The 27706-nt window shown below is 43.4% G+C and overlaps 1 protein-coding gene across 3 annotated transcripts in view; it reads right to left on the bottom strand.

The window, feature by feature from the left end:
• The window catches only part of CALCR (calcitonin receptor), a 321285-nt gene that overhangs the window by 17971 nt on the left and 275608 nt on the right, over positions 1 to 27706 (bottom strand). For all 3 annotated transcript variants that reach the window (XM_019498115.2, XM_019498116.2, XM_006267472.4), the window contains 2 exons: positions 24452 to 24670; positions 9989 to 10030 (listed from right to left, as the gene is read on the bottom strand). In XM_019498115.2, the coding sequence (XP_019353660.1) occupies positions 9989 to 10030; positions 24452 to 24670 (261 nt within the window). The remainder of the gene's footprint in view (positions 1 to 9988; positions 10031 to 24451; positions 24671 to 27706) is intronic.

The raw sequence follows: 27706 nt of genomic DNA, 5'->3' as shown, positions 1-27706 counted from the left end.
GAAAAAATTTTCATTTTTTATACAGACTTTCCATTTTTATGGCCAACCTTCTAGTCTAGAAATAACCACAAGTCTGGAAGTATGGTCTAGTGAGCAGGGTAATGTAGAACACCCATATCATCTGTGTGGTGCTTGTTTTTGGAGAGAGGTTCTGAAATATCATTTGATATTGTGACTTCAGAAGATCATTCTGCAGTCATGTGTGAGGATATCAATTGTTCTGGGGAATTGAAAAACCCCATGGCTTACATGTTCATGCTCTCTATTACTTTCCTATTGTAAAAGGTAGTGTAGATTTACACATTATAGACTGACATATACATAGCACAAGCTTCACGAGCTGAAACTCACTTCATCAGATGCAACAGAATTTCTTACAGAACTTAGGTGCCTGAGTAGTAACCAAAAGTTACTGTGCAGTATGGGCACATGTTTACATATGTGTGCTCATATTGCGCAGTACCTATGGTGACTTACACTGTGTTGGGCAGTGTATGCCTGCTTAGTTGATGCGGATAAGGCATGTGTAGACATCTTACTGCACAGTAACACTGTATGTATGCTCTGACTTGGGAGTAACTTTACTCCCAAGTCACAGCACACACAGCATTACTGCACTGTAACGCCTACATGCCTACATGTGTAGATGCCAGTCTAATGACTGCATACTGTGCAGTAAGTTACTGTGCAGTAAATGAATGTGTAGACATACCCATTATAGATGAAACCACAGAGCACAAGCTAGATTCAAGCCTTTTTTTTTCCTATTTAAGGTTCACTAAAGAAGTGACTACTGTGGGGCTTTTGCTATGGTCCCTGCACAGAGTCCTAGTTATACATCTAAGGATGGGATGTGGGATGTGAGAGGATATGTTTACCACTACATGGGTAAGGGCAGACAAGACAACTGTGATCAATATCCCAGTACGCTTGTGGAGAAAAATTGCTGGAGAGGATGCAAAGAGGCTCTATTGAACCCTGGACCCAAGATTTAATTTAATCTGAGAATGCCTTTTATCTGCCACATCTTGAGGAAGCCAGTTAGATGGACTATACAATTATGAGCATATTTTATGCTACTTGGATATCTGCCAGTAACTTTTTGATTTGTGGGTACTAGCAGATAGCTTGCAAGGTATGTGCTGTAAAATAGGTCCATCATTATAGATTCATAGATTCTGGGGTTGGAAGGGACCTCAATAGATCATCAAGTCTGACCCCCTGCATAGGCAGGAAAGAGTGCTGGGTTTAGATGACCCCAGCTAGATGGTTATCTAACCTCCTCTTGAAGACCCCCAGGGTAGGGGAGAGCACCACCTCCCTTGGGAGCCCGTTCCAGACTTTGGCCACTCTAACTGTGAAGAAGTTCTTCCTAATGTCTAGTCTAAATCTGCTCTCTGCTAGCTTGTGGCCATTATTTCTTGTAACCCCTGGGGGCGCCTTGGTGAATAAAACCTCACCAATTCCCTTCTGTGCCCCCGTGATGAACTTATAGGCGGCCACAAGGTCGCCTCTCAACCTTCTCTTGCGGAGGCTGAAGAGGTCCAGGTGCCCCAGTCTCTCCTCATAGGGCTTGGCCTGCAAGCCCTTAACCATACGAGTGGCCCTTCTCTGGACCCTCTCCAGGTTATCCACATCTCTCTTGAAGTGTGGCGCCCAAAACTGCACACAGTACTCCAACTGCGGTCTGACCAGTGCCCGATAGAGGGGGAGTATTACCTCTTTGGATCTATTCATCAATCTATCTGCTGATGCACGATAAAGTGCCATTAGCTTTTCTGATGGCTTCATCACACTGCCGACTCATGTTCATCTTGGAGTCCACTAGGACTCCAAGATCCCTTTCCACTTCCGTTCCACCAAGCAGGTCATTCCCTAGGCAGTAGGTATTTTTCCTCCCTAGGTGCAGCACTTTGCATTTCTCCTTGTTGAATTGCATTCTGTTGTTTTCTGCCCATTTGTCCAACCTGTCCAGGTCTGCTTGTAGTTGTTCCCTGCCCTCCGGCGTGTCCACTTCTCCCCACAGTTTTGTGTCATTTGCAAACTTGGACAGAGTACACTTCACTCCCTTGTCCAAGTCGCTGATGAAGACATTGAAGAGTATCGGTCCTAGGACCAAGCTCTGCGGGACCCCACTGCCCACACCCTTCCAGGTTGATACCAACCCATCCACTATGACTCTCTGGGTGTGACCCTCTAGCCAATTCACCACCCACCGGACTGTGTAGTCATCCAAGTCACAGCCTCTTAACTTGTTCACCAGTGTCGCAGAGAACTGAGGTGCTCTGCTCCTAGAGGGCAGAAACTGCCAGAGGAAAAGCTCTGGCAGTGCATAGGGAGCCCTAGCCAGGAATAGGAGCCCACCTGTGGGTTGCCAGGGCAACTGGGGGGAGCAAATGACCCACACCTGCTAGCAGTCAGCTGCCTTGTAGGAGGCAGAGGCTGGCTCTTATAAAGCCCAGGGCTGAGGCCAGGCTGGTAGTTCCCTGCCAGCAGCCAGAGAGGCAGGAGCTCCTGGAGTAGGGATGTGAGAAGCAGCAAGACCCGCAGGTACTGCTTGAGCAGAGTTGTAGATGGCAGCTCTAGGGCATTTGAGCAATGTGGTTACAGCCAGGCAGCTTATAGTTTTGTTGTAGCCTAGGGGCTTGCATTTTGTTTTGTTATTACACCGGTGGTTTGGGTGAGGCTATAAGGGGTTGGAGGAGGCCTCATCGGGGACTCACAAGGGAGTGTGAGAATCCCGGCGCCAGTGAGGGCGCAGTATCCTCATAGGGACCCACAGTAGTGTGGGGGCCCCAGCGCCAGTGTGGGCGCAGAGTTCTCAGGGGGGAACCCACAGCAGCGTGGGGGCCCCGGCGCCAGTGAGGGCGCAGTACCCTCATAGGGACCCACAGTAGTGTGGGGGCCCCAGCGCCAGTGTGGGCGCAGCGTTCTCAGGGGGGAACCCACAGCAGCGTGGGGGCCCCGGCGCCAGTGAGGGCGCAGTATCCTCATCGGGGACTCACAATGGAGTGTGAGGACCCCGGCACTCAGGAGGGCACAGCTTACGGGGTGCTTAGACCCCAGCCCCAGGTGGGGCACTATTGAGAAGCCCCAGCACAGGTGTAGCGAGCCCCAGGTGGGGCACTATTGAGAAGCCCCAGCATGGGCATGGCGAGCCCCAGAAAGGGGGCGACACTATTAGAAAAGCCCAAGTTGGGCACGGCGAGCCCCAGAGAGGGGAGCGCCTTACTGAGAAGCCCAGTGCAGGTGTGACAAGCCCCAGGAAGGGGGCAATATTTGAGAAGCCCAGGTGTGGGCGCGGAGAGCCCCAGGAAGGGGGCAATATTGAGAAAGCCCTGAGAGAGGGCGACAGCACAGAGAAGGCCCTGAGAGAGGGCGAGGAGAGCCCCAGGAGGGGGTGGCAGTGTACGTAGAAAGAGAGAGATAGAGACAGACCAACGTCAATTCCATCTGCGAGGCTTGGGGCATGGTGTCAGGGGTGGTTGGAGCCACGCATAGCCCATAAGGCTAGGGTGCCCCAAAGCACCCATTTGCAGGAGAAGACCCACAAGGAGTCCGGGAAAACTACGGGGTCTGAGTCAACATAGAGACATGTCTAAGAGGGCATAAGGCAGCCTCCCAACCTTATCTAACAGCAAAGACGTGGCAAGCGAGAAACAGAGGGTGCCCTTGGGCCAACTTGACACGGAGAGGGGCCCTTAAGGAGATCACGGCCCTCCTGCAGGACCCCGCCGTGACAACCAGTATGGTGTGGGACACCGTATCAAAGGCCTTCCTGAAGTCTAAGTATATGACGTCAACCCCTACTCCTGTGTCCAGGCGTTTTGTAACCTGGTCATAAAAAGAGACTAGATTAGTCAGGCATGATCTACCTTTCAAATGGTCTGGAAGTGGAAACATTTAATTTAAACCTGTTGTATGCCCACATTAAACCTAAGCTTTAAATCTTCACCCTGCTTATGAACATGAGTATAACTGTCTATGGGAGAATAATAGGGAGACTTCTAAGTACCTCTCTCATTATTGATATTGAAAAATCTGTGTATTTGCAGCAGATACAGTCCCCATTCCCTTTGCAAACTGATACAGTGTTGCAAAATCACTGTCCTTTCAACAAGGAGACATTCTATATTTTACTGACCATGATTTATGTCACAAAGGGCACCTATACATGAGCAGCGAGGCTGCTCCGATGCACTGCAATTATAGCATGTTGGATTAATTGAGCCTGCTGGAGTGTGGTAATTACTGCACTCCATCTGACTCCAGCATCACATGCATCAGCATCCCCATGCTGAAAAATGGCAGTGGGGGAACTTTAACTAAAACTCATCTGATGAGGCTGTTGGAGACACTCAAATTAAAGGGCTGCCTCCCTCCCCCACCACTTCCAGTGGCATGTATGTAAACATCCAAAGCTTTAGGTGGTGAGTAGGGATTCAGTGAATGTTATGATTTGGTTCCTTCCACCTTTTGAATGAACTCCCTAATGGCTGTAGGAATTGGTTATCTGCAACAGATAATCAGGTGCAGAAATCTATAAAGCATAGGTTTTCTTCATGTTTCATTACTGTACCCAAAGGTGTATTCAGATTTTGCAACTGGCCATGATCAGTATAACCCAAATGAGCCAATCCAGAACCGAACATTCTTTGAACTTTTGAGTGTCTGAAATCCTGACCTCTTGAAAAAGTAGCATAATGAATGGTTTGCTCTGAATTGGTGCTGGGGAAGCCAAAAAAAAAAAAAAGTAAAGTCAAACTTTAGCATTTCCAGAGAATGTAAACATTCTGGATATCTGGCTTTTTTTCAAGGCACTTAATTTTAAGTAATATATTAATCTGCCTGGAGCTGAATTGCAGCAGAGTTCTTGTCAAAGTTATTAAAGTGTTAGCAGTATTAGCTGCTTATTACGATCACTAAATTATAAATAGGCAGAAGCAGCTGAGTGACCTGACTAAATTTGTTTTGAATTTAAATAATGAAATGAATATGATATAATTTCCTAACCCAAATATATGTATTTGGATTCCTAAATTAATTTATGTAAATGTTTTATAAAAAATAAGAGAACTGGGATGTGTTACTTCATGCTTAATTACCTTTCTGGAACTTGGCTTTTGGTTTTTAGCCTAACATATTATGGATAAATTAGTACAATATAAAGCAATTTATTTCCTCTCACCTAAGTTTTAGTTAATGAATGAGTATTCATCTAGGACCTAAGAGTTATTCTGCTAGGACCACCTTATAATTTTTGCAAGACACACAGTACACTTCTTCATTTCTATACTTTGAACCTGGCAAGGCTGATTATCAGAGGTTTACAGACGCATACATTTTTTTTATACTGAATTATCAAAAGCATTAACCAGAGAAGTCAGATGGAACATAGTAAAAAAGCAAAATAGCTTTAAGTTGCTCTCAGTTTTCAGTGTTTTTTTTTTTTTTTTACCTTTTGCACCTTTAACATTTCTCCATTGCTACTTCAGCCTTCAAAGGCTTCCAAAAGCTTCAAGATGCTACAGTGCCAGCCTAGATCTTTTCAGCAAAGTTGGAGCATTTCAGTGGGTGCATCTACATGTGCCCCTAGAGCACTGTTGTTACTTCCTTTTGGAAGTACTAAATGACAATGCAGGAACAGCCCGTACTGCACTGCGTGTGTGACACACAATTATTTTTAGCTGCTACATCGTCGTAGCAACGTGCTACACTGAGGGAGTGCATTCCTAGGGTGATGCAGCTGCAGTGTCACGGTTTCTCCCTGTAGATGATACATCATTGTAAAGTGTTGGTATGGTGATGTAGTGTCACATGCAGATGTCCCCAATGTGATTGACCTACCTATAGCTTAAATTGCAAAGCATTTAGCAAAGATAGTGTAAAACTCATCTGGATCTAAAATTTAGAGGCATAAAAATGCAACATGCAGATCCAGGATTTTGCTTCAGTGTGTTATATTATGAAAGTTGGCTGATATGAAGTTTGGAGGCATATACATTTTCAGCACTCTTTAATTTGGTCCTTCTCTAGTATAAAGTATATGACACTATAATGTGATTACAAAGATTATCATTTAATTTTAGGTGTGGGTGGCAATACTTGTTCAAGCTTTGCTTGTCTGTTTTATGGTATCAGAACCTACTATTATGGTTGAAGCATCTAATCCCTTATAATGTTACACTCTTCTGTACATGTATATATTGAGCATTCTAGGAAGAAATGCATAATGATTTGGAGTACCTTACCAGCATAACAAGATGCAGGATGATCTGGTGGATGGAGGGCTTCTGAAAGCTAGGAAGTTTGTAACCAGTTCTCAGCAAGTAGAATAAATCACTTGTAATCTCCATGAAAAAAACTTCCTTGGATAAACATAAGACTATAAAAAGGGCCATACTGGGTCAGACCAATTGACCAACTGCTTTAGAGGGAGAACATTGAACTGGATATATCTAGAGCAGTGGTTTTCAACCTATGGTCTGCAGGGGGGGGGTACAGACTATGTCTAAGGAGTCTGTGAAAGATGACTATGATCAATCAAAAGTATGTGAATACCCACACTTACAATTCAAAGGGGTCTGCACCACCACTTGAATTTTTTTTTTGTGGTCCAAAATGTTGAAAACCACTTATCTAGAGTGATCCTTATTCATTAACTTCACTGGCATCCAGCATTATTGGTTTAGAGGTGCTAGAGGACACATCTCCAACTGTTGTGTTCAACAGCAATTAGTAAATTTATCATCCACAAATTTGTCTAGTTCCTTTTTGAACCTGTCTATGCCATCTGCCTCAACCATGTCCTGTGGCAAAGAATTCCACAATTCATCTGCGTTATGTAAAAAAAATACTTTCTCTTGTTAGTTTTACATCTATCTCCTACTCATTTCAAGGGCTGTCCTCTACTTCTAGTATTCTGGGACTTGATGAATAACAGATCCTTTGTCCATACCCTTCATGATTTTGTAGACCTCTCAAATATCCCATTCTCAGACTTCTCCTTTCCAAATAGAGGCTTAACCTTTATAGTGTCTCTTGGTATGGCAAGTGCACCAGGGCATGGCGCAGCCCAGCGGCTACAAACAGCTGGCATCGGCCAGTCCCGGGGCAGCTGTAGCAGGAGCGAGTGGAGACAGACAGAGCCCTGGGGGGCTCAGGGCACGGTGCAGCCCAGTAGCAGCTGGCAACGGCAGCTCCTGGGGTCACTGCAGCCGGGGTGGGGTGAGTGGGGCCACGGCCCTTTCCCCTCCCTCCACGGACTTACCTGCTTGGGTGGCGGGGGGGGGGGGTGGAGGGGGAAGGGGTGTCTATGCTGATCACATAAGAGTGAATTTACCTCACATATAACGAATTATGGGTTTAAATACGCTCATTGCATAACAGCGAATTCGCATATAAAGAACCCACATAAATCAAAGGAAACCTGTATTTAGCCTTACCCTTTTCTTCCTATCTTTTAACCAATACATACTATTGCCAGAAGTTCTGCAAGTTCACCTTTGAATTCCTTCAGAACTCTTGGATGAATGCCATTCAGTCCTGGTGACTTACTAGCATTTAATTGATCAACTGGTTCTAAGTCTTCTTCTGTTGCCACTTCAGTGTGGTCCAACACTTCAGACCCACTTACTAGGAAGGATTTATTTGGTATGGGAATTTTTTCAGTATGTTCTGCATAAAAACTGATGCAAAGATTTTGTTCATTTTCTCTGCTATGGCTTTCTCATCTCTGAGTGCACCTTTTACAACCTGGTTATCTAATGGTCCCATCAATTCTCCCACTGCTTCCTGCTTCTGATGTAGTTTTAAAAGTTTCTATGATTAACAGCTTTTACTAGATATTCCTCAAATTCTTTTTTTGGCCTGCCTCATTTTGCTTTTATACGTGACCTGCCAGATTTTGTGAGCTTTCCTGTTTTTTACATTTGAGCACTCCCACTTCTTGAAGGATGCCTTTTTGCCTTGAATGGCCTCCTTAACTCCACTGTTAATTTAGGCAGGGGTTTTACTGGACCAATTGATATCCTTTGGATTTGTGGTATACACTTTTCCTGAGCCTCTAACATAGTATTTTTAAACAACTTTCATGCTACCTGCAGCTGTTTTATATTTTTGACTGCTCCTTTTCTTTCCAACATCCTCATTTTTGTGTAATTTCCCTTTTTAAAATTATAGTTAAAGAAATGCTTTTAAATGAAAACTTTGTGTCTTTACTTTCACATGCAATTACTGTAAGTGTGTAGGAGTTCTATACAATTCCATTTTGTGTCCAGAAATGCACAAAAAACCTACAGTAAAATACGTTAACCTTCCTGGATATTTCATAACTGATTTAATTGTAGCTGTCTTTAAACCAAAAAAAACTCTCAAAAACCCCAACTTCAAAACCAACTTGAATATAAAACTGAAGAACAAGAAACCACCCATAGACTGGATTGTGTTAACAAGGGTCTCAACAGGGATCATGGTTTCTTATCCCATTATCTGGACCAGCAGTAACCTGCAGTGTCCTTCCAAGTGCTAACAACCTCATTCGCCTCAAATGATCTAATCAACCCACTTCCTTTCTTAGCAGTGTGCCTTTCCATTTTGTATAAAAACTTTTCTTTCTGCCAGTTCTTTCATAGCATCTTACAAAGAAGGTTGTTGCTTTTTAAAGCTCATATTTTCTGACTCCAGTAGTCTCTAAGATGCCGCTCTACTCTACCTTCTGCCCGACTTCAAACCAATAGTATAAATAGGGGTGGGTGAGAGCGGCACCTAACCTTGATGCCAAGTTAAGAGGGATGACAGAATCATCTTGCACCCCTGCAGCCTACCCATGTTGGGAACTCCAAAACAGTCTATGGCCGCTGCTGCTAGTGCTTTAAGAGTGAGCTTGGGCAAGAAGAACATACAGCAGTGTTCTCCCCCCTGCCCCACATCAGCTCCTACTTGCAGAACCATGTGCCCCTCACTGCACGCCCCCCCCAGCTATCAGAACCATACCCAATCCTTCCCCCTCCCCTGCCCCCCACTCTTCTGCAGGGTTTCCCCATGTTGTCAACTCTGCTTGTTACATCTCTGCTTTGACTAACATGACTTACCACCTTACTACCTCTATGTTGACAGTTAGTATCACCAACCTAGTTTTTGTTGCAGGAAGTTGTCTATAATTCCCTTCATACTGTGCTGAAATCTGGCATTTTCAAGAGCACCCTAGTTTTCTAAGAAAAGTCTTGGATTATTTCACTAGTGCCTCATAGTTGAATGCTTCTGGTATATTGCAAAATCATTTTTTCTGCTGAACTGTGTTTAAATATGCTCATTGTGGATATGTAAGCAGCTCGTGACATGTCTTACCATGCTGTTTTTATTTAAAATGTCATTATTGTAGTGGAGTAGGCAAAATATTGAGCTGTTAAAGAATGGAAAAGAGCTTTTGCTCAAGGGTTTTTCTTTCTCAATTGCTACTTACAAAACATTAATCTTAAGAAGTGTTAATCCCAAATGAGTCACTGAAATTACACTCACTAAAGCTTCTTTGAACATATAGTGCCACAAAGTGTTTGTTTCTAACCTACTAATCCATCCTGCTTTTTTAAGAGGAGGGGGAGGCCAGAGTTTGGCACTGTGAAGGGGGGGTGAAGTAAAGTGCTACCTATGTTTTCTGTTTTAGTCTTGCCTTATCTGAAATGAAGAAGTTAGAGGATGTGGGTATCATCCCTTTGTATTGTTATTTATTTTATAAGGATAATACTCCCAAATTTGCTACTTCACAGAGGTAAGGATAAACTGTTATGTGTAATGCTTTGGAAACTTAAAGACTGATTTTGTGTTCTGTGTGTGTGCATGCACGCATGCACACACGCAAAATACTGATCTCTTATTTATGTTGTGCTGAAGGTTGTAGCCAAACACAATCTAAATTATTGTGAACACTAGCTACCTTGCAAGATGCTGAATTTTACTTCACTACAGTTGATGTATTTCATATGCTTACCTCTCCATTGAAGAAGCAGAATATAGTTGCAACAAGCAAGCCCTAAGAAGGACAGAAAAAAATAAGTGTTTAGAATATATCAACATTTCTACATTATTTGAAAATTTAAGGCTCAGAACTGTAAGACTCCCCAGCTCTATAAACTAAGTGGACCTTTCAGCATAGTTTAAATGCCAGGTTTTGTAGTCTTGCAGGTCATTTATAGATGTTACATTTTTCTAGGTTTAATATGAACTACAGTTGTAACTATATACATGTGGATGTCTGTAGTCCAAATTAAAATTAGGTCCAGTCTGAATGAACTAATTCTCCTTGAATGAGGATTAAAGTTAATACAGACTAGGGCAGTCTGAATCAGGCAGTTAAAATAATTTATTAAAATGTATATACTGTGTTGCTTTTGCATTTTATATGTATATAAAATATATATACTGTGTGTTGCTTTTAGGAAAAATAGTCCTTAGGAACTTAGATAAACAGATAACCATTGCAAATAACAATCCACAAAGGAAACTCAATTGGGTTTTTGCAAAATGATAGAGGCTATCAGGCACAAAGAAACACCTTTACAAAGTCAAATGTTCCAACAACACTCACCCTGCTAAGTCTCCCATCAGTTACAGCTTTTGGAATAGCACTTTAGATAACTGCAACTGCAACAATGTAGCAGTGCTTACACAGGCTTATTATTGCCTAGTTACTTCCAACCTCTGCTAAGGGGTGGTCAAATGTACAGACTATGTATATAGTCAGTGCCCCCTGCCATGATGGTCAATGATCATCTATTAACCCTTAACTGAAATTGAAATTTGATTCAAACTGTGTCATGTAAATCAGTTAATTTGGTTTAGAAAATGCTGAGCACATCTGGAAATGGCTGCAATGAAGTTCATCTTTTTAACATGCTTTAGTGATATCCATTTCATTAAGACCTTCTATTACCAGCCATTCTAGTTCATCTGCTTTTGCCTTGTACTTGCTTCTCATAAAGGAGAACCAGAAAAGGAAAGTTTAGAGGGCAGATTCAAGCCTGAGGTAAGCTGACTAGCCCAGAACCAGTGTGCCTCATTGGTGCTGTTGCTTGAAGAAGACATAGTGGAGGATAAGATGTGATTATTGGTTTGTCAGGATGGAGATACAAGGGGAGCAACACAAGCTACTAAACACATGTTGGAAGAAGCAAGCCTATGTGTGGGTGGCCACATATTGTTATGTGAGTGGATGGATATAACAAGAGACATCAGTGGTTAGAAAAAAGGGGTGAAAATATAGAATGGGATGAGAAAGGATGGACTGGAAAAGGAAGGAGAGAGCACACTGATTAACACTTGGCCCCAACTTTTTATAATGAATTTAAATAGTGCAACAGCAGGTCAGAGGGACATTTCATTACTGCTACAGCAAAATAAAGCAGGGCCAAGTTAGGATCAGTAAGTGTAAAGAAGAGTAATTTTTTCACATGTTTAGGCTCTAATCCAGAGACATTTAATTAGATACACTATGTCCTTACTAAAATGGCATTACAAATCAAAATTTAAAGCCAAATTTGACAAGTTAATCATTTAATGGATTCCTTACATTAATTTCATAGATTTCATAGACTTTAGGGCTGGAAGGGACCTCGGAAGATCATTGAGTCCAGCCCCCCGCCCAAAGGGCAGGAAGTCAGCTGGGGTCATAGGATCCCAGCAAGATGAGCATCCAGTTTGCTCTTGAAGGTGTTCAATGTAGGCGCATGAACCACCTCCGGTGGCAGGCTGTTCCAGACCTTGGGGGCTCGGACAGTAAAGAAATTCTTCCTTATGTCCAGCCTGAAACGGTCTTGTAGTAGTTTATGACCATTCGACCTAGTCGTCATCCCTTGGGGCGCTCTGGTGAACAAACGTTCCCCCAGAAACTGGTGGTCACCCCTGATAAACTTATAGGTGGCCATCAGATCACCCCTGAGCCTGCGCTTTTCCAGGCTAAAGAGCCCCAGGGCTCTCAGCCTGTCGTCGTAGGGTCTGCTTCCCTGACCTCTGATCATGCGCGTGGCTCTTCTCTGGACTCTCTCAAGCTTCTCCACATCCTTTTTGAATTGTGGAGCCCAAAACTGGACGCAGTACTCCAGCTGCGGCCTCACTAAGGCCGAGTACAGGGGGAGAATGACGTCCCGGGATTTGCTTGAGAAGCATCTATGGATGCAAGCCAGCGTTTTGGTCACTTTACTAGCTGCAGCATTGCACTGCAGGCTCATGTTCATCTTGTGGTCAATGATGACCCCCAAGTCTCTTTCTTGCATAGTGCTAGCCAACATAGCACTGCCGAGCCTATAAGGATGCTGCGGGTTTTTCTTCCCAAGGTGGAGAACCTTGCATTTATCGGCGTTGAACACCATCAGATTCTCGTCCGCCCACTTGCTGAGCCTGTCCAGGTCAGCCTGGATCACCTGCCTGTCTTTTGGTGTGGATGCTTTTCCTGAAAGTTTGGTGTCATCAGCGAAATTGGCCAGTCTGCTTCTGACTCCAGTGTCCACATCATTAATGAAGATGTTGAACAGTATGGGTCCAAGGACAGAGCCTTGTGGGACCCCACTGGTCACAGGACACCACGATGAGTGACTTCCATCATTTCCTGACTGTTAAGAGGATATTGCAATACAGTAGTTGGCATCATCAAGAGAGGTAGTGAAAGAGCATTTAGAAGTGTGGAACATGGCTTACTGTTTTGGTTTGCTTCACCTGGAGTTGACGGATTGCCAGTTAACTGGAAGCTAACACATTTGTAAGGGATAACCTGGAGATGATCCAAATTTATGTTCCTAGCCAAACTCTTGGTAAACAAACTTGTAGTATGCAACATTCCACATTTTCTCCCATACAATGGCCTTATGATCTGCTGCTGGGCTGGGTCCTGAAAGTTTAGCCTTTTTGGCTAGGGACAGACCTTCAAAAAGCTGGAGCATGAATTGTTTCAACCTTTGCCTAGCTTAAATTAAACCAGTTTGTAACCAAATAGATATACAGAACAGACATGCCTGCAGTTGCTCAGGCCAGGAGCTGGGGGTGCTAGAGTGCACCCTTGGCTGCAGGGAAGCTTGGGAGGGGGAGGGTGCATGGCCAATCTGGGCTGAACTGGCCAGGGAGGGGTTTAATTCCCCCCTTGCTCCTGGGGGTAGGGGAGGGGGTGTAGCCAGTCTGGACTGGACTGCTGCGCACAGTCCTCGCAGCTTTGCCCGCCCTGCAATGGGGCCCCTCGCCGGGAAGGGGCTCATGCTCCCTGACATTATGACAGGGGCTGCTGCCCCCAGCAGCAGCAGCAGGGTGGGGGCATGGCCAGATGCTGGCTGGCAGGGCCCCTTCATGGGGGAGGCAGGGATGGGGTTATTCCCTCTTCCTCTGGCATTGGAGGGAGCAGCAGGGGTCCTATTCCTTCGCAGGTAGCAAGCACGATGGCAAGGGTGGGCAGACCTGGCTGCCCGTGCGGGTAGAGGGGACAATAACTTTCCCTCCCTGCCCTCCTCTGCCTTAGGTGCCATGGTGCCCTGCTGCTGCTGCAGCAGTGAGGGGGGAGTGCCCAGCAGACCCAGCTCGGATCCCTGCCAGTGGGACAGTGAGGGGGAAATTAAACCCCTCCCTGGCCAGAGCCCCTCCCTTGCCTGTCCCTGCTCTGGCTGGGGAGCAGAGGGGCGGGGCCAGCCTGGCTGGACTGGAGCAGAAAGCCCAGCCCAGAGAGCATACTGGGATGCTGGGGGAGTCTGGTTTAACTTAAACCAGAAAGGGGTCTGGGACAGACAATGCATAAACCGGTTTGAGCCAAATCAGATAAGTCTGATACTACATTCAACCAAGTTTATCTCAAGCCAGTTTCAGCCATTTTGAAACTGGTTTATGTGCACTGAATGTCTGTTCTGTTACAGGTTTCAACCAGTTTCTGATCACTTAAACCAGGTTCTGTGTAATGTCTGTCCCTAGCCTTTATGGAATGTAGCATTATCAGTACAGCACACCACCCTATGTGTCTTTCTATGTGTAATAAACACAGCAGAGAGAGCTTAAGACAACACGAAAAATGCAAACAGAAATGGATGCTCGGTTAACATCACAAAAATACTCAAGAAGCTCTGATGCACCATCATCTGCAAACAACTGTGAGAATTTGAAGAGTTTCCCATTTATATGACCAAGCCTTTTTTTTTTTTTTTAAGTTGTACTTAACACAGTGTAAAAATTGAGTTCAGCAATGGTTTCATCATGTTCCAGTTTTCAGGAACTGCCAATTCCCGCCCCCCCAATAAATAAATAAAAAATCTAGCATTGGAATCCTTTCCACTGTCAGCACCTTTTGGATACTTTGTTCAATGTTTTTTCTCTGCTTTTGTTCATTTTCCGAGACAATATGTGCGGTGTAAGAATACATAGCTGTTTGAATGAAACTATAAGGAATCCACATGACACTCTCTTTTTTTTTTATAGAGTGCAATAAGATACAGAACAGAAAACAGGCTCATGTTCAGTATTAGAACACGTTTAGTTTATAACATGTTGCTGTTTTTACATCTTACAACAGGGAAATCAGAAACATGTCTTTCAGAAATCAGATACGGTACCACAATTGTATGCAGGAAGTTTCTTATCTGTGGTTTTGGAATAAAGGGGAGATTTCGAAGACAGCTTAACTCTTTTAAAACTGGAATTGTTTTTTTCCCCTTCCTCTTTATATGCTAGACCTTTATGCAAGATAGTGGAAATGAAAACATGGCATAATGAATTAAAAAAAATAAGATGTGCCCGTGAGTAGGAGAAATGACAGAGGTGAAAAACCCTATAGAAAAAAAAAAGTTAGAAAATTTCTGGCAGGAAGTATTATAATTTGGACACATCATTCTTGTAACCAACAACAAGATTATAGGTTATTTGTAATTCCCTTAGAGACACTAAGGTTTAGTGTACTGGGGAAAAAAATACTCATAGCTATTGGCTTTTTGCTCCCTAGAATGTCCTGAGATCAGTCCACTGCAAATCACTACCAGAAGACTGGCTGCAGCTTGGCCTCAGCTGCAGAGAGGGTAAATCTGCAAAAGCCTATTTGATTGGGTGTATTCCACAGAATCATCTAATCAATCCAGGCCTGTGCTCTAAGGAGTAGACATCAAGGCTTCAGCTTACAAGTATCATGCTTTACTCACTGTTTGTCTTTCTGATCATTTAAGTACTTACTTCTCTTCTTTATATTAAAATTATTTGAAGAGATGAATTACAGAATAGCACTTATTCAGTCCCTAAGGACATTATCTTCACCCTTATTTGCATAGATATCAACCAATTGAAATTTGTTAAGGAAAGTGAAAGCTTCTATTAGTATTTCCATGGCCTCTGGTATCCTGGATCAAGGCCCTATTACAGTAGGCACTGTACAAACACAGAACACATAGGTGGTCCGTGATGCAAACCATTTGCAAGCTAAGACAAAAACAAAGTTGATCCAACATAAAACATAAGGAAGCATAAAGAAACAAAGACAAATCATTGTCTTCAGGGTCAGTAATGATCAGACCAGCTACCAAGTGATCGTCAAATTTTTACTAAGCATCATAGCAGAGGGGAGTTTCACAAGGAAGTATCCAAGGGCAGAAAATAAGATGGCTTTGCAGATGTTTACAGGCAATGAAGGATGGATTACTACCTTTCTTCTCCAAAAGAGAGAGAGGGAGGGAGGGAGGGAGAGAGAGAGAAGCCAGTAGATTAATGAGACTTACAGAGGAGGCTAATGAACACTAATAAAATGAGATCAAGAGAACTCACACAACATAGCTTCTGAATATTAAACTCAAAAGAATAAATAGCACTACTGGTTGTTTTTAATTAGAACAAATACTGCAGTGTGACATTCTGTCTTTCCTGAACATCAGACCATATCTTAAGGCTTGTAATACTTTCTACTGGATAAAAGTTGCTACTTCATCAGATTTGTGAAATGTGAGCACCCAGATGCCTATATACCTCAAGTAGTGCCAGATACTTCACTCATTTCTCTGCATAGTACTAATTTACCTTGACATATGCCATATTTTCATACTTTTATCTGAAAAGTCACGGAGCAAGAAAAATGTATTCATTCCATTTCTATTTTTGCTCCACAGGTATTCACAGCACTACAAGTATTTTCATGTTATTGGTGAGGCTATGAAGTCACATTATTATGTTATATTGCATGTTCTGAGGCAGAGGAATTTGGTTGTGGTTAATTCTGATTGCTGTATTTGTGCTGCTTCTTGAAAACAGAGAATATATAGTTTCAAGAGCATTATTTTTGGGGCACACTGATTCCTTCCTGGAAGCAAGCAATGTTCAAATTAACCCTAACTTTTCATTTATCTGTATCTTCCATTTCATTGCTAGCTGCTTATTAGTTGCAGCAATCTTTGGGCTTTGTTGCACCTTACACTGTAAGCCAGACAAATGTTAATCAGTTTAGTGGAGCAGTTGCACTTTAAAGCAAAAAACCATCTCTGGCTGTCCTTCACCTGTACTACAGTGACTTGCCACTAGAGGCTTGGTGAGCAGGAACAGAAGCAGAAGCAGGACTGGCTTGCTGCTGGAGCTCCAAGGGGCCCAATTCTTTTTTTTTTTCTCCAGAGCCTGCCCCTGCTGTATGTCTGCAGTTGGCAGGTGTCCTTGACCCTCCTATAGAAGCTAGGCAGCTCCAGGCATGGAGCACAGGGATTGGCACTGTGCACCTGGCTGGGGCTGCACAAATCAGGTGGCGAGGCGGCACTGCTCACAGCTGCCTCCTAAGCCCGGTGGGAATGGGAAGTCCCATCCCTGTACCCCCAGGCATGTTCTCAGACTTCTGGGCCTGAGCAGAGTGAGTGAGCTCCAGAGCTGTGGCACTGCCTCTGCCTGACAGAAGCAGCAGGGCAGAGGCGCTGTGCCTGGTCAGTCTCACCTCCATCCTTGGCAAAGTCTTTGAAAAAATTATCAAGGCTCACATATGCGAGAGCCCAGCAGGACAAATTATGCTGAGGGGAAACCAGCACGGGTTCGTGGCAGGCAGATTGTGCCTGACCAATCTAGTCTCTTTTTATGACCAGGTTACGAAACACCTGGACACAGGAGGAGGGGGTGGATGTCGTATACTTAGACTTCAGGAAGGCTTTCGATACGGTATCCCACCCCATACTGGTGAACAAGTTAAGAGGCTGTGACTTGGATGACTACACAGTCCGGTGGGTGGTGAATTGGCTGGAGGGTCGCACCCAGAGAGTCGTGGTGGATGGGTCAGCTTCGACCTGGAAGGGTGTGGGCAGTGGGGTTCCGCAAGGCTCGGTCCTTGGACCGATACTCTTTAATCTCTTCATCAGCAACTTGGACGAGGGAGTGAAGTGTACTCTGTCCAAGTTTGCAGATGACACAAAGCTATGGGGAGAAGTGGGCACGCCGGAGGGCAGGGAACAGCTGCAAGCAGACCTGGACTGGTTAGACAAGTGGGCAGAAAACAACAGAATGCAGTTCAACAAGGAGAAATGCAAAGTGCTGCACCTAGGGAGGAAAAATGTCTAGCACACCTACAGCCTAGGGAATGACCTGCTGGGTGGCACGGAAGTGGAAAGGGATCTTGGAGTCCTAGTGGACTCCAAGATGAACATGAGTCGGCAGTGTGACGAAGCCATCAGAAAAGCCAATGGCACTTTATCGTGCATCAGGAGATGCATGACAAATAGGTCCAAGGAGCTGATACTTCCCCTCTATCGGGCGCTGGTCAGACCGCAGTTGGAGTACTGCGTGCAATTCTGGGCGCCGCAATTCAAGAGGGATGCGGATAACCTGGAGAGGGTCCAGAGAAGAGCCACTCGTATGGTTAAGGGCCTGCAGACCAAGCCCTACGAGGAGAGACTAGAGAAACTGGACCTTTTCAGCCTCCACAAGAGAAGGTTGAGAGGTGATCTTGCGGCTGCCTATAAGTTCATCACGGGGGCACAGAAGGGAATTGGTGAGTATTTATTCACCAAGGCGCCCCCGGGGGTTACAAGAAATAATGGCCACAAGCTAGCAGAGAGCAGATTTAGATTGGACATTAGGAAGAACTTCTTCACGGTTCGAGTGGCCAAAGTCTGGAACAGGCTCCCAAGGGAGGTGGTGCTCTCCCCTACCCTGGGGGTCTTCAAGAGGAGGTTAGATAAGCATCTAGCTGGGGTCATCTAGACCCAGCACTCTTTTCTGCCTATGCAGGGGGTCGGACTCGATGATCTATTGAGGTCCCTTCCGACCCTAACATCTATGAATCTATGGTCCTGCTGTGCCCTGGTGTTCCTGCTTGCCCTGACTCGGGAGGCATCACTGCATTCTGGGATGCTGGAGAAGGTCAACTTGGGTGGAATAGCTGTCTGGAATGGCCACACCTTAATGGAACAGGAGCAAAATTAGGTGGATTAGAAAGAATTCTGCCCTGGAGTGGTGTAACTTTAAAGTGAATAACAAGTGCTTTAAGCCACCTGAAAGGTGTTAATGTGCAGCCAATCCCGGGGTTAAGAGCTCCAGAAGCCACCTAAATTCACTGTGTAACAAGGCCCATTTTTGAAGCTGCTGTCATTCATCCTAGATCACAAAACCATCTCTGTCTATTCTATCTACTGTGGGAAGTAATTAAACTCTCCTGACGTATTTTATCTATCACTATTAGAGTAACAGTGATTTGGGGGTTCATCACACAGGTCAGAACTGAAGTTATTTTAGGGTTAAAACCTTTAAATACTGCTTCTGAAATTCTCTGTATTACCAATGAAAGTTTGTGACAACAAGGTGAATCATCAGCATTTGTGTGATGGCCAGAACCAAAAGGGTTAATGAGCAAATTCTAGCAAAAAAGAAATCTGCTTTTTGAGAGTATTTGATAAAGGCACATTATGAAACTGCTTTCTGTAGATGTTTCCAGCCTGTCTGAAGTATAACCTGTAACACTATATATAACTGTTTATATCAACCAAGAGACTGGCATAAGTTTTAAAAAGCAGAACTAAAAAAATACTAAAAAATGCAGACTTAGGTGATTTAATAACTTTTTGCTTAAAGGTAAAAAAGATTAACAAACCTAACCACAAGGTATAATTAACATATCTTAAAAAAATTCAAGTAGGATAAACTTGGGCAGGAAATATGCTAATCTCAGACCCCAAAATGATATTGTGTGATTTGCTTATTGGGTAAACCCAAGCTTGGGCAGTAACCTATTATAATGATTTCTAACACCTTTTAACCCCATAGGGTAACACCTATAGGGTAAGATTGTGAGTGGCTCTAAAGCCAACAGATTAGCATAAAACAGGATATAAAAGAACATGAACGTTAAGTGACCAGCAGGAAGGACGGAACAGAATGATCGTTGCTGTTTCATGCCCCCGGATCCCTTACTCCCAGAGTGAGTGAGGACCAGATCCTGACTGAGGGAACTTCCCCGGTATTTCCTCCAACAGCGTGGATTGGGGACGCCTGACTTCGCTGAATCAACTTGACGTTTACCTAACACTGAGGGACTATCGATAAGTTGCTAACCAAGGGGGAACTCTTTGTTAAATTGTCTGTCTGTTTTTATTATCACTGCCAATTTTTAACTTTTATTGTTATGTTGTCTGTTTATTAGCTTAACCTTTTTATTAACTGTTATACATATAAACTATATCTTTTGCTGTTATTAGTAAAATTCATTTTTACTGTTGTAAGTGAAACTTGTCATTGCTTCACTCCCAACTTTACCTCCTCAATCCTGAACCAAACAGGCCAGTGGCTGATACAGTTGCAGTACTCAGTCAGCCTGCAACTAAATTGATACACTCACAGTGCCTAGCTGGCCTGTGACACATCTGCTGACTCATGCTCAAGGGATTATACATTTGCTAGCCATAAAATATATAAATCTGATATATATATTCCTGAACTCATGGCTAGATTTACTTAACCTTCAGGAACCATTATTGATCTAAGGAAATTCTTAGCTTAACAACTATTCATTTTGGGGTTTTTTGTTCACTATAGAAGTCTTGGTGTATCTACACAAGACACTATGTTGCCGTTACAATGAACTATGGAGACAGCGTTGGTGGGCACGAACAGTGATGCCGATGATACTGCACAGTAGGGTTGGAAATGACCCGTGCGCCACCAGGATTGCAGTAATGGCATTTGCTGTGCAGTCATTTAGTACTTGCGAAAGCTAAGAAAGTACTAAATGACTGCGCAATAACAACAGTACATTTGGGTGCATATGTAGACATGCCCTCAGTGTCTTAAAGCAGAGTTCTGTTCTGAAAAGTGAATTTACAAAAGCAGCACTATGGAGTTTTATAGTAATCGTCTCTCCCTATAAAATTTGTTCATTTGACTTGGATCCAAAATGTTTTCTAATTGCAAGTCTTACAAACTCAGCTGGGGCTCAACAGCCAAACTTCTCCGAGTGGTAAAGTTTCTACATCTTCAATCTCTTAGTAATAAGTGGGCATCTCCAGTGTCTTCACATCATCTGCTTGGTTTTACATGTGCAGACCTAATGCCCTCACTGAGAATATATAGGCATAATTGTCACTACAGTTTGAAGGTTATGAAGACTGCAGAGATGTCTGTAAAATAGGAATTCAGTTAACAATTCTGTTGATTTGTGTGTAAGCCCAAAAAAGAACCTGGTATGCACCTAGGTTACCTGGTCCTCCAGAGCAGACAGCAGAAATTAATAGGAAATATAATCTGCCATTGTGGTACACATGCTCACTTTTTAATATAGAATGGGGTCAGAAAAATGGTGCTTATTTCACTTAGACAGTTTTTCAGAATGAAACTGAGGTCCATAGAAAATTAAACTGAGGTAAATCATCCAGCTCCATATCAACTCTTTGATGCCCATAACAGTATGATGCCCCAAGTTAAATACTTTGATGACAGATAGTTCACTTATGCTAGAAGCTGCTCAGCAAAAAAGTCTTTGCTACTGCCCAAACTGAAGGAGGTTTTCAGGAAAAGGAGGGAAGATGGCAGGTCCCCTGCTGAGAAATGGCTGATGTTGAGTGCTCCCCCTCTCTTTGCTGCCTCTCACTGTCACTGCTGGAGCCCCCAATTTTACCCTTTTTATACACAAATACTACATACAAAAATAGCACTCAAGCATTAGCCAGTTGCAAAAACTGATTTTCACTGGCTAAAAAAATGGCAAGAAAGTTGAAAATAAATACAAACCAAAGTATAAGTGAACAAGAAATAAAGGAAACATTTATTTTGTCAGGAGTGGCCCCAGGCCCCTGAATTTCCATGGCAGAAGGAAAATTTCTGTCTGCTTTGGCACCAAATGTTGGCAATATTTATGCCCCTTTTAAATGTAGAGGTGTACGAATGCATATGCTGTAAAGGGATCAAATGAACATGACATTTTTAAATGGTTAATTTTGCTCTGCATAAAGCAATTACTCTGCTTGTCTGCATGAGTTCAAATTTACAAGCTCAGAGCAGTGTAAAAAATATAGCTCTCAAATCTGTTCATAAGAAAACAGAGTAGCCTTCATGAAAAGGAGGCCACACCTCCAAACTGTGGCAGGCAACTGTTTAAATTCTGATCCCACTGTTCACAAGCTACTGGGGGATGTAGAGTTAGTATTGTTTGATAGGTGAGCAAAAATCATTTATGTTACTTTTAGGAGGGGAAAGTGGCTTATACACTTATGAAAACGGGGTTGCAATTTTGAATGACTGTTTAATTCTTTCATAAAGGCAATCTCAGACTCCCAGGGCTCCCTATTCAACAAGATATTTTGGTACATAAGTGTTTAAACATGTGAATATTACTACTGACTTCATTGGGCTTTTTTGGATGCCTACCATAAGCATATATGCTGAAGAATTTTGCTGAAGCAAAGGCACAAAAATCTGTGGTTGGATCTCAGGCAGGGTATGTGGTGGGGATCTACATCACTTCTGTGCAAGCATGGGAGGGAAGAATTTAATTTCAACAACCTGGTACACATGGCTGCTACTTCATTCCTTTCCTGGCTGCACCCCACTCACCTATACATATCAGTGCCTCTCTGCATGACACTCTGGAAGGGTTTCTTCATGCTCTAAGGGACCCTGATGAACACTGCAAAGTGCTGGTTCAAGGGAAAGCTATACCTTTCGTAATCATTTTACAGAATCTTGAAAGTCATGTTCTCTAGGGAAAATCCACACAACTTTCTGTTCTGGATAGGAAATGTTTACTTCATGACATGTACTTTATTAGCTCTCTGTGTTTAATTGGAGAGCTGGGTGTTCATCAATCCATGTTAAGTCTCTACTTTTGAGAGAGCTGCTGTGCATTAGTTCCTCCACTTAAGAGGTGAAGTATCTCTTCTGTCTGATATTACCTTCATTTCAAATACATTTTGAGTTCGGGATTTGTATTAGTAATTGTGAGGGGGAGTAATAAATATCCAGTTTCAGAGATTCCTTGGGGTCATTCTGGACATAGGGCACAAACCACAGATTCATATTAGGAGAACCGAAGCCACTAAGAAGCCATTTTTTCCAGAATCTTTGTTTTTATCATTTTTTTTTCTAGGTTCACTCCATAGCTGTGAAAGAGAGATTTTGTCCTGTCTGGAGTAACAAACCTCACATGATAATAGGGACTCAGCACCATATTCTCTTTCAAACAATGTGCCTTATAATATAATGCATAACTTGTTTTTTGAAAGGCAGAATGGCAGAAAAAAAGATCTTTCCTTGACAATATTGGTAAGTAGCAGTAAGTAGCTGAGTAGCAGCAGTGAAGGAGCCCAGTGTGCTCATTGTGGAGCACATGAAGCATTACTTTCACTTACCCCTGGTGGAGGCTTACATTTTCTGATTTATAATGAGAGCTGTAACTCAGAATGATTTCTGCAAAGTGTTCTGAGTTACAACATTACCCCAGACCAAACAGAAGTTCACTCTTGGTTCCAGCAGGGAGGGGAATCTAGCTGCCAGCTTGGAGCCTTTCCCATTGCAATGGCTAGGGCTCTCTGCCAGTGCTGGCTGTTTTTAGAATGGGAGGGGGGGCAGCAGAGGGAGGTCATTTTTGGGGTTCCCCAGCTGGTGCTGAAGAGTAGGGTGGGTGAATTGGAGTCCCCAGTGTGTAAAAGATTGGCATGTGTGGGCCTTGAAAATGGCCTAAGACTAGCCCATGTGGCAGTGTACACACATCCACAGAGTTCTAGGTATCACATGGTAGAGACCCCCTGGACAGATTAGAATAGAACAGTGATTATCAGTCAAGATGCCACAGCACCCTGGGGTGCCCTGAGGTCATTTCAAGGGTGCTGCAGCGTTAGCACTGTTAGGTGAACAAACATGATTCATAAGATAAACTCAGAGATTTCAAATAGGAATCCTCAGTATTAAAAGCGTTCTGATCTGCTTTGGTTTTTCCGAATTCTTTGCAACAGAAAAATTGCTCTATTTTTTTATAGTAAAAAAAAACAAAAAACAAAAAAACCAAGTGAAAAGCTGGTATTTTCTGATGGGTGCCTCGAATCTATCAAGGGTACCTTGAGTCAACTGAAAAGGTTGAGAACCACTGGAATAGAAGGTTACACTAGAAGGCTGGTGGCTATTTGGATCCTTGTTTCTTTTACAGCATTCCTGCCACTGTTGGTCTTCATGGAACTAAACCAATGGTAGCAGCTGGCCCAGAAGCCTAGCATAGACACTCATACAAGTTGGCTGGGGCAGCTCATAGGGATGGAACTTCTTTTCCTTAGACTATTATTTATTATTATTATTATTATTATTAATAATATGTTATAGTCATGTTTCATGGCACTTCTTTTTTACCTTTACTGTGTCTTTTAATCACTGTTTAGCCAGCCCTTTCTAAAAAGATACCACTTAGCTGGCTTGTTTTGTTCATTTTTTCCACTGTATATTATTGTACAAAGCAGTGCATTTGAACTATTGATAGTGTATTTTCAAAATACTCATAAAAATCAAAATGTTAGAGCAGCTTTTTAATTAAAACCATCTAAATGATGTTTTAACAATTTTATGATTTAGCCTTAATGTTCTTGACCTCTTCTCCTACATACATCTCTCTTTCCTTTCATAATCATTTCCACATAGAGTTAATTTTAATATCACCCCCACTGTAGCTCTTTCAGATAGGCTATCTGAACATATCTGTATTAGCAGGACTCTGAATAATGTATGAAGCCTTCTGTGATCTCATTTTTCTCTCCTCATTTCAGAAGCATCACTATTCTCTAATTTCTGCAGCATTTTTCCTGCTTTCCTCATCTTGGAGGTGGCAGTTTATACATTAACACTAGAGAAGCAGAGGGAGATAATACAATCATGTGAAAGTGCTGGAGGAAACAAAACCAAACAGTCAGGCTCCCTTTTAGAGACAAAGTATTTGGCAGCAGAATTCTCCACTAAATTAACTTCCCAGTAAATGCATCTTCTAAGCATAACAAGATGTTATGAAACGTACCTGATAATGCATTAATATATGCATGATGTAATCATATATTTCTCCAGCAAGTCTGTTTTCTGGTCGCCAGGGAATAATAACAAATTGAATTCCCAACAACGGCACCAGGATTAAAGTGGCTCTGACGGCTTTCATGTACATGTTGGACTCAGCCCGATGCGTATCTCTTAGCTTTGTCACTAGAACTCGCACAATGTTAAGCAAAAAGAAAAAATTGACCTGCAAGAACAAAAACTTCATCAGTAAAAATTCATATTAATGGCCCCCCTCCTCCTCCCCTCAGCAAACCACAGTTTCCTGGCCTCGTCCTAGCTCAGGGTTGCACTCAGGGTAGCTCATCAGGATTCCTATGAAGACCACATTATATAACCCTGGGTTGCTTAAAGCACTGGGAGCTACATGGGCAGCTGGTGTGCATTTATTAGGCCTGTGCGAAGTGGCTAGTATACGCTTCAGATTCGGATTCAGACGATTTGGGGGACAGTGATTTCATTTGGTGATTTGAATCACTGTCCCAAATTGATTTGGCTGAATCTTATTTGGAGATTCAGATGCTGCCGAATCTCTGAATCCCTGAATCTCCGAATCACTCAGGCCCATCCCCTGCTTGCTCTCCCAGCCCGGGCAATGGCTGCCCCACCCACCCCAGCTCCCGTACTTGGCAAAAAAAAAGCCCCGACTCACCAGGTGCTGCTGGGCGGGGGAGGGTGATCCCCACTGCCCCATGCTGCATGGGGGGGCTCTGCATGAGCCTCCCCGACTCCCCCGCTGCTCCCCTAGCCCCACCATGGTTGCCCTGCCCACCCCAGCTCCGGCCCTTTAAGAAAAAAAAAACTGAGGCAAAACCCTCGCACTCACCGCTTCTGCCAGCTGGGAGCAATCCCCACTGCCCTGCACTGCGTGGGGGGGCTCTGCATGAGGCCACTGTAGGAGCAATGAGTCTTGGGGTTTTTTTCGTTTTTTTTTTCTTAAAGGGCCAGAGCTGGGGTTGGCAGGGCAGCCATGCGGGGGCTGCAGGAGTGAGGGGGAGCCAGGGGATTTGTGGCAGAGCCCCACCATGCAGCGTGGGGCACTGGGGGGCAGCAGGGATTGCTCCCCTGCCTGGCAGGACCCATTAAGTGGGGGCTTTTTTTTAAAGCACTGGCAACTGGGGCAGGCGGGGCAGCTAGGGCTGGGAGAGCAGGCAGGGGATGGGGCCTGGTAGGGGTCCCCCCCCATGGTCCCCTCTCCCCCAGCCTCCCTTCCCCCACCCCCTACTTACCAGCTCTGAGTCCAGCTCCAGCTCCCTGCTGCAGCGGGTGGGGACTGCCCGAATCATCAAAGCTCTCCACATCTTTTTACGAAGATTTGAGGGCTTTGAACAGATTTGGACCTTTTAATTGGTCCCCTGATTCGATTCGGATTCAGAGATTTGGCCACTGAATTGAGCCGAATCTCCTCCAAATCAAATCATCACCTGAAGCTTCGCACAGCCCTAACATTTATATCAGCTAAGGAACTGCCTCTTACAACTCTCTTCAGGCAATAAGATCTGAGGCCTATAGAGTACTGAGGACTTTGGCCCCAATCTGGGAAAACACTAAATGCATGCTAAATTTTGAGAATGGAGAAATCTCACTGAAGTATATAGTACTATTAGGGATGCACTTAAGAAGGTAGCTAGGGTATAGGAGAATTTACCACTTGGATTGTTGAGCTCAACGTGGCCCCAGTTGTAGATGCTTAGCTTCCTTTCTGGGGCTGTCCCATGGGCCGTATTTTGCCCGCTCCCATTCTTTATCATGTGCTTACTAGTGCAGAGTTTTATACATGTGCCATACTACCCTTTTTCCAAGGTTTTTTTAAAAACTGAAATGACTGTATTGTTCTGAGATATGTTTAAATGACATCAATCTATAAGAATATGAAAGAGCATGTCTGGACTTTCTAGCACCATACCACATGATTCATAAGCAGCAGGAAACCATTTCATACTATTGTAGCTACTGAGAAATGTCTCAAAAACTTTGTATTTGTGCTGTGCTTGAAAAAAGAATAATGAAGAATGATTTGTGTGGCCTCACTTGTAATTAACTGTAATGTTTCCCCCCCATTATTCCCCCTGGCTTCACTCACTATGATCACTTAATCTCCACTTTAAAAATTCCTTGAGGCAACTGTGAAAAGTGAATAAAAACTCTACAGCTGTAAAATACTTGGGTCTTCTGAGCCAAGGTGGGTCTTCTGGGGTATGCTGCTAGATCTAGTTCTGATCAGCAAGGAACTGATGATATCTGATATGTTTTGCAAAAATGGAGTTTTCATGAAGAAGTCACATTGCAAATGGCAGTGTTGCAACCCAGCAACTGTAATGCCCCATTTTAAGGAGAGATTTATGTCTCTCTATAAATATAGTAGATCTTTTTATTAGGGCAACTGGAATATGTATTTTTGGAGTTCAGTAACAATGGGGAAGGGTGAGGAAGAGTCTTATATGGCCTTTCCTAGAGCTTGGAATTATGACATCAGAGAAATGTTAGGCTGTTTTAGATAACTGTTGCTGGGTGCATCTACATGTGCATTAATGCATTGTTGCTATTGTGCATTAAGTTTAGTACCTCTAATATGAGGTACTACATAAATATGCAGTACCTGGTTCTAATGTGCAGTAGCAATGGCGCACGGTCTTTTTGTGCTTAAGCCGGTGCTTAATACGCATAGACTAATTCTACTGCACATTAGTGCTTTAGCATGGTTTTGCTGTGACATGCTAATGTGCAGTAGAATTAATCTACTGTGCATTAAGCATCTAGTGTCGATGTGCCCACTGAGAGTGAGTCTGAGGAAGGCATGCTCACTGAGGATTTGTGATTGGTAGATGACTGGTAGACATGGGACTGATATGTGGTTTTGAAAAAGGCTTCCTTAACTTTTCAGGAGGTCAAGGTCTCTGTACTAATATGGGCATAGCTACAGTGACAGGACTGTGGTATTAATGGTTCTGTTTCTCACCTTCTGGTGCATTCACTCAGCTCAAACTGACAGTATTGGAATATAATCATTGAAGGGATGGTTCCACAGTATAGCAGAAATTATATATTTGGGACATCTTTCTCTTTCCCTTATTTGCTTTCTTGTCAACTATTTCTATTCTGTTTTATTCAACTCAGATTCTTATTTCTTTCTCCAGTCTCTTCCCAATTTAGCTCCCCGCCATTTTAGCACAGAGAGCTACAAAGCCACAATGCTAAATTACAGCTTGTTTCTCAGTTCACT

The sequence above is a fragment of the Alligator mississippiensis genome, chromosome 5 (assembly GCF_030867095.1).
Source record: "Alligator mississippiensis isolate rAllMis1 chromosome 5, rAllMis1, whole genome shotgun sequence".
Classification (NCBI taxonomy): Eukaryota; Metazoa; Chordata; order Crocodylia; family Alligatoridae; genus Alligator; species Alligator mississippiensis.
This window is presented reverse-complemented; position numbering and strand designations above follow the sequence as displayed.